At 37.1% G+C, this 7,747-nt stretch overlaps 1 protein-coding gene across 1 annotated transcript; it reads right to left on the reverse strand.

Moving 5' to 3' along the window:
- Positions 1–367: 367 nt before the first annotated feature.
- LOC131698646 (uncharacterized) lies at positions 368–7,478 on the reverse strand. The gene is made up of 2 exons (XM_058991448.1): positions 6,817–7,478; positions 368–3,412 (listed from the first exon to the last, which is right to left on the reverse strand). Exon 2 carries the CDS (start codon positions 3,284–3,286, stop codon positions 1,502–1,504), a length of 1,785 nt encoding a protein of 594 aa, XP_058847431.1. The 5' UTR covers positions 3,287–3,412; positions 6,817–7,478; the 3' UTR covers positions 368–1,501.
- Between the last annotated feature and the right edge of the window lie 269 nt (positions 7,479–7,747).

Raw genomic sequence — 7,747 nt, forward strand, 5'->3', positions numbered from 1 at the left:
AACATTTCACCAAGGTCAAAGATGTATGGATCACGTATTGTATTATTGACAGTTAAATCATTTCTGATCACCCCTATTCTGTCTACATATATATATTTTTTCCTTCTGCAGTACAAGGTTTTAAACCCGCCTCTCGTGCCCTTCACATTGGATGCTTGTTAGGTACAGTAGGCATCTTCCAAGTGGGAGTTGGGGAGATGGGTGCTGCCATGCCGCAGTCCTAACTGGGGCTGACGGTCCCAGCTGAAATCAGTTTGATGTCTTGAGAACTCTCCGAAGTTGGTGTGCTGGCTCTTAAACTTACCAGACAATTTGCTGATCTAGCATGTGAAACACCGCAGTGAAAGAGAATGAGCAGCTCAAGAACTACTCATGGATTTAGGTAAAAGCACCTTAAGACAATTTGAGTAATTACAATAAGCAGCACTCAGAACAACTGTTTTGTATATTTAATAGAAATGCACAATTTAGACATTGTACTGTACATAGCCTATATATAATATTGACTTGAATACAGACATGTGTTACAACCATTACAACACCTGATAGTAGCTAGTGTCATTATGCATTTAAATAGTACAAGAAAGGGCAAAAATATACCAAGAAAAAGTTTGTCCATACTGTATAGATATAGTATTGTACTGGTAATTTTTTTTTTTTTTTTTTTTAACTGGCAAATCATCTATTGCACATATTTGCATTAAAAGTGTGAAAAACAAGAGGTCTCCAGGGTTTAAAAAGAGTATCATGACCTTGGTAAAAAATAAAATAAAAAAAATAAATAAAAAATCCAGATATACCACATTCAAAAGGCATGCAAAAAAGGCTAATCTGCCCTTTAGTCACAGCATGGCATCATTTCCTATAGGGTCACCCACAAGCATCATATTACTTTCTTCAGCCATATGCAACTCATTTTACAATAGAAATATAGTTTCAAAGACGTACTGAATATAAAATAAATAAATAGAGTTATCACTTATTTCAATATAATACAATGCATTGGTGATGCGGTGCATCGGTGAAGATGTACTGTTGGGATACTGCTATATGATTTTTATCAAGTGTGCAACACAAAAATAAACAACAAGTGAAGAACTAATTAATGAGGGACATTTAAAAAAAGAAAATTGCTGCAGGGGTAGGCAACCTTGTCTCTAAGATCTTCAGCTATTTCCTTATCAGAAAATTATCCAAAAGTCCTCAGTCATTTTTTTATATCTATTAAACTTGGAGTGGGATGATTCTTTAGTTCCCTTACACTTGCTCTTCAGCATTTTAAATTTGGTTTCAAACTTGGAATTTTTAGAGCATATCTGTTAAGAAGTGTTGCTTTCTCATTCACAGCTGAAGCTTCTAAAAGAGTCATTGGAATTCAAAATGTAACAGTCTAATAGGAATGAAAAGATTGAGGGCCTATATACGAGTATTTAAGTCCAGACATCAAGAACTTCTCCCTCAAATGGCACACCCCCTTGTCACTGAGCTTGCATGTCTGTTATTAACAGTTCACAGGAGTGTCTTCAAGGTCCTCTGTTACTTGATCTAGGGCTGCCCGCATTGCTGCCTGCACCAGTGAGCAAGCAGTTTGCATTAACAGGAACTCATCAGACTGTAAATCTACATGCTCTTCTGAAACACGCTCTGGAAGGACACCATTTTCTTCCAGGTGTGTACTCTTTGGAGAAAGGAAACAGTGGTCAGCCTTCTCATCTGGTTTCTCAAAATCAGTTGGTACTCCAACACTAGAATTAACCAAACAATCTGAGATACTGTTTTCTGCTTTGTGGAACACAAGTGTGTCATTGACGGCCATTGTTTCGTTCATTAAAGATTCTTTTGTCTTGTTGCTATCTGGTTCAGGGGCATAACCTGGCTCAGGTTCTGCTCTGTTTCCAATTGTTTCCAACCCGCTGCTGCTTATATTTATGTGACTTAAGTCCTTACAATCAGTTACTCTTGTGTTCACCTGAAACATAAGAGATTTGTGAGAATCCACATCAGGATTAAATGAGGGATCATATTTTGAAAAGTTTGAATCCATGCAATGATTCTCTGGTGACACCGTGTCAGCTTCTTTATTAGGTTTGTCTTTTTCTACAGTGGTTGTTTCTGTTTTTGAAAAACCTGATGATGTTCCAGCTTCCGGTGAACCACAGGAAACCTCTTCATCACCTGCTTTGCATCCTACAAGCATATTCTGAGCTGCAGCTTGGATCATCTTGCTGTCTTCACACATCCCTTCAAAAGTTTTTTCTGAATGAGCATCGCCTTTTATCCCTTTGGTGTTTAGTTCACTCACTTCAACATTCACTGTTAAGAGCTCGGAGGGCAATGCATTGCCACCATCTTCATTACGACTTCCATAGACATCATCTGGACTGTTATGGATTCCCTCCACATTTCTGTTTGATCGCACCGCCTTGGTGTCATTTCCAAACTTGTCTAATGCAGTCTGCTGTCTCTTATCCTTGCAAGTGTCTTCATGGAAAGAATCAGATGTTTGCTTGGTCTTGTGTTTGAAAAAAGCTGTAATGGAGTATTTATTCTTGCAGGTTGCTTCTGTCTCTTCATGACCAAAGCAATAGTTTAACCGTCCTTCTTTGGACTTCTGTGATTTACTTTGTAGGGACACAAGCTTCTTGAATGAGGTCCACATTCCACTTGGGAATTTTCCTTTCACCTTGGGTAGTTGCTCAGTACTGGTACCAGCAGGACTTACCAACTCTGCATGGCTGAAAGTCTTATCAGAGTTTTGCTTGTCATCTTCAATCCATGCTGTTTTTTCCAGTTTGCTTCTTTTTTTTCTTAGACAGAGTAGGGAAGGTTGGATGGAATGTTCCTGTCCACCTCTCAACTGTTTACTTTTATTTCTCATCTTGACTTCTAAATGCTCATCTCTTTCCAATTCTGTTTCTGTTGACTGAACTCCGCTGCTCCCTAATGTATGCTCTCCCTCATCGACCCAAGGGCTTCTTTTCACCCTGGTGTCTGTGTCCATGTCTGCATCTTCTTGGAGTTTTGAGTTTTCTGAATCTTCCCAAGGCATTTCATCCTTTGCTTGTAACACGTGGTGGTTCTCATGGCTGCTTGTCCGGTTCCCATTGCTGTTCTCCCTCCCTTTGACTCTCTTGGCTTGAGCTTCAGTCCTCTTCTCGAGTTGCCTCTTGGCCTTGGCTTTTCCGAGAAGCAGTCTGGGAGGACCAGTCAGCTTCCTTTTGAGACCCACAGTCCCCTTGCTCTGTCCACACGACTGTGATGATGCAGGGCCTTCCCGCACAGACATGTTTTGAAAGTCTCAAATTGGCTTAAGCCCTTCTAATTCAAAACCAGCTTCCTTTTGATGAAAATGATCAACAAATAAATGTAGCAATAAAAACAATTAGGGCCAGCTCCAAGAGAAGCCTTGAACCTTAAAAAAGAAGAAAAAATATTTTTCAGTAACAAAAAGAGCATTGCATTATTGTTATTATTAGAAGATAAACATAGCCAGGGGTATATATAACCCAGGAATCTAGGGTTAATCTGTTTGCACAATAAGTATTCAATTGGCTACGTGCAATACATGAAGCCGTCCTGTTCCACTTGATGTGTTTAATGTTTAATTTTCTTCTAAAACTTCTATCTTGATTTCTGAGAAAATAGTCTACTCATTCAATGTGTTCTTATTTCATTATACCAATTAACTCCATGTGACATGTTTGTTGGCTTTTGGTGAAAAAATAAAATAAATAATCCTCTTTGCTCTTTAATGTCAATGCAACGGCACTACAATGGACATGACACACTTCACAGCGATGGCAGCACAAGGGCAGCTTCAGGACTATGAGCCAGTGGTAACATTTTCATATTTTGACTTAACAATGGTATCATAATGGTATGTACTTATACACAAAGGTAAACCATTGCCTTACTTTATCAGGATCACTAGTCAAATCCATTGCGCTTCCATTGCTGGTAATGACATGCTTGGGTTCCTTTTGGGTGTTATATTTGTGATTTGTTTTTTTACTTTTCTGTGGAGTTCAAATATCTAAAGCCAGATCATAAATGCAGATAGAAAAAAGGCATTTTGAGCTCTGGGATGAAAAATGTGGAATGGAAAGGGAATATTAATAAAAAAGAAAGTAAATGGAAAAGAAGGTGAGAATCTCAACAGCACAGTCATCCTTGAAGACCCCACACTAAAATGGGCAGGGACACTATCTCCAAAAATATCACACACTGTTATGTGTTAATGATACAGCAGGTGGCTAGAATTAATACTGAGTGTAGATCAATGCAGTAGTTGTAAATGCTTGTTGTGGCGTCTCAGTTACAATATTTGATGTTTTGATGCTACTTAATTGCAGAACGTTGCTACTTGTCTCAATGTTATTACGAAGGAAGCAGGGATATCCTTCTGACATTGTTTTGTTTTTTCAATCATCAGTATTGAATATTGTATTGGTCCAGTTTTGCTAGCTTTTTTGAAATCCAGATAAAAATAGAAGGAAGTATTTTCTTATGTTTAGCTCTGTATTATCTTTTCATTTTGCAGCTGTTGACAAAAGATCTCCGTTTTGTTACAAGACACAGACAAGGTGGATTTGGCACATGTTACTTAAGGTTCTGTAAAAAAAAAAAAATCACAGATTTGGTGCCAGTATGTCATGGGTTTACTGTTGAACAGGTGCTATCATAAGTAATGCTGATTTCAGAAATAGTAATCCATTGTGTTTGTAATTATAATAAATTAGCAAATTTACTTTAGGCTCAGCTGAAGAAAGTTAGTGTGCAGCAGTGGCAGAGTGTGAATGCATAATTAGCTGATTCTGGCTCATTGGTCCCATGTGACTGTATGAGTCAGGAATCATACTCACAAAGCACACTGCATTTTAAAATCATTCAAGTACTTTACTGTACTGCTAACATAAAATCATGGGTGCTGATGATGTAGTAAAGTTACCATGTTTACCATTTGTTTTTTTGTAATTAAAAAGTGTTTTGTTTCAGAATCTATACATGTTCATATATAATGTATTTCTCTTATTTTATGTATTTTTCGTTGACAGCTTAAAGTAGAAAATAAGTTTTTGACAGGGTTTGTTCACCTGGAGCGTAAAGGTTACAATCCTCTCCCAATTCCCTTTCTGAGAAATCGTGGGTCACTACAGGTACTTAAGATATTATTTTAATATTGTCCTAATCCTACTGGTATGCTGTGTTGAAAGAAGCAAATCCAATTGATGTAAGAACACTGACATTTCAAACTGAACTGAATTCAAACACAAATAGAGACCTGAGCCAGACAGTAAGCTAGACAAACGTGTTCTTTCCAATTAAATCCCATTGAAAATTGCATTGAATTAGACACTTAAGACTAGACTTAGAAAATTGTATGAAGAACGTTCAGACAAAAAGATTTGGAGGTAAGCTAATTGATGGAGGGTGAGTATTTAGGGGCTGCCCAAATGTGGGTACGGGGGGGCAATAGGATGGAGAACAGGAACAGACCCCCTTTCCAGAACCACAAGTTTGAACCAAACAAGGCTATAATTAAACCAATACAAATGTTGTGTTTCTTTGGTTTTGTTTTTAGTGGCAAATTAGGGGAGGAATACACTCCAGCTTTAAATTGTTTCAAATCAATTATCAACTATCAATCAGTGACCATCAATTAGCATGACATTTTACCTCTGTAGTTGAAAACTTCCATTCAGTTGATCCTCTCCTAAGGCTATTAGCCATATTTAGCCACATCGCTCAATAAGCCATCTGTAAATCTGTCACATTGGTATTGTACTGATAAGAAACTGCTAAATGCATGTTCCAGACATTATTGAGCTATTCTACTGTTTTTGTGTCAATTAAGGATGTTAACAGTTCAGAGATCAAAGTTTAAAATGTTGTGTTATTTTGCTTAAAACATTTTATAAAAATATGCATGTCAAATATGCATGTTATTCTAAGTGATTATACAGCAGTAAGTGTGCAGTGTAAGTCTTATTTATTTCATATTCAATATGAATATAATTTTATACACATGAGTTGCATTAAAGTAGGAGGGAGGTAAACATTGCTCTTATTTGGTCTATTCTAAAGTCTTTATTCTTAAGTTTAATCTTTTAAATAAACAAACAATCTAACACTCCTTTCATTTTGCTGTTGACATTTTAAGGCAACAATATCAAAGTCTCTGATTTGGTTCTCACCCATTTCACATCCTGGCACAAGGAAGTTGAGCAGAGGGAGGATGTTAAATAAGTGTAAGAGCTTTCTGCTTCACCAGCACTAAGCACAGGGCAGCTCCTAAGCTTGTAGACTCATATGTTGCAGCTGCACATTTCCTCTAGCCAGGGATTTAACCCTCTATCTCCTCACATAAAAAATAAATAAAAACCAAAAAACAGAGGAACTACTGTACTGTACCAGCTCTCAAACCGACTGTAGCAAATAGTGTTGAGAACATCCACCGATTTAAAAGGTAGATAACATATATTTAATGGAAATTACAGTACATTATTGGACACATAATCAGTGTTCACATATCTGTACAGCCATTTTTTTAATTTTATAAACCTTCGGAAAACATTCTAAACAAAATTGAAGGCGACAGCATGCTGACTACTTTAATATACGTTTTCTGTCTTAAAAAGCACAGGGGTGACAGGGTGGAAAATGTTTGTGACATTCAACAAAAGCACTTACAGTTACAATAGATACACATTCAAACATTTTTATTTAATAAATACATACATTAAAATAGCAGACTGCTATAATAATGTGCTGTATTCCATTTGAGTATAGAAGTGAATTAAAAATGGTTCTACTCACCAGTGCTAAAGATATTTCCAAACTACTTTGCTCTGTATATAGTATGGGATATACAGCTCCCACTAGCTCATTGCATGCTTCCTGCACGCCAGGTCTCAGCGTTCTGCCAGCTCAGACTGTTACCAAGAATGGATTTGAGTTGAAGGGAGGTAGCTACACTGTTTCCATAGTAACCAAGGGATTGACAGTCAAGGAGAAATATTTAAAATAAAAGGGGAGGGGAAAGTAGAAAATAATGTATGAATACATTACTTTGCTGATATTTTTTAAAAGAGCAGATAATGGCTTGATAAGTTGTGTTTTACATCTATTTTTTCTTTCTTAAATGGACCCCAGCCTGCAATACTAACAGTTGAAATTATATGAGAGTAAAAAGCAAACAGACAAAAAACCTATGTGTCTGCTTCTTTTGCTACCTGAATGCAGAAAGTATCTGAGGTACCAGGCATGATCAAGTGGTGCCCATGTTGACACTCTTGATGTTTCAGACTCAATAAATCATTTCCCTGTCTGAATGTATGGACAGGGCCATATGACAAAGAGGTTACAATTTTGTAGACCTCTCTTCAAGAATTAAGATTGGTTGTTTTGTTGTTTTTCATTAGTTTAGTAACTGTGAGTGTTCAGAGTTCATTGAACTAGGGGAATGCTGTCAAACTACCCTTCCGGGCATTGTCGTTCTTCAGATCAGACTAAAAAAGAAAGTGCTAAACACACCTATCACAGAACTTACGCCTACCTGATTGTTGTTGCACTTTGAACATCCTACAGTTTATTTCAAATATTTAAATGTACTTCTCTTTGCCAAAAATGAACAATACTTGATAAAGACAATGCATGAACTACACCCAACTAAATGTGCAACTGGGACATCAAGGAGTTCTGCGTGGTCTGTATGTGGTCGGAAATGTCCCTGCAGGTGAATTAGAAG

Source organism: Acipenser ruthenus, chromosome 18 (assembly GCF_902713425.1).
Source record: "Acipenser ruthenus chromosome 18, fAciRut3.2 maternal haplotype, whole genome shotgun sequence".
NCBI classification, from domain to species: domain Eukaryota; kingdom Metazoa; phylum Chordata; class Actinopteri; order Acipenseriformes; family Acipenseridae; genus Acipenser; species Acipenser ruthenus.

What these genes read in the sequence shown, in the direction of transcription:
- LOC131698646 (XM_058991448.1), bottom strand. Translation starts at nt 3,286, where the DNA reads ATGTCTGTGCGGGAAGGCCCTGCATCATCACAGTCGTGTGGACAGAGC.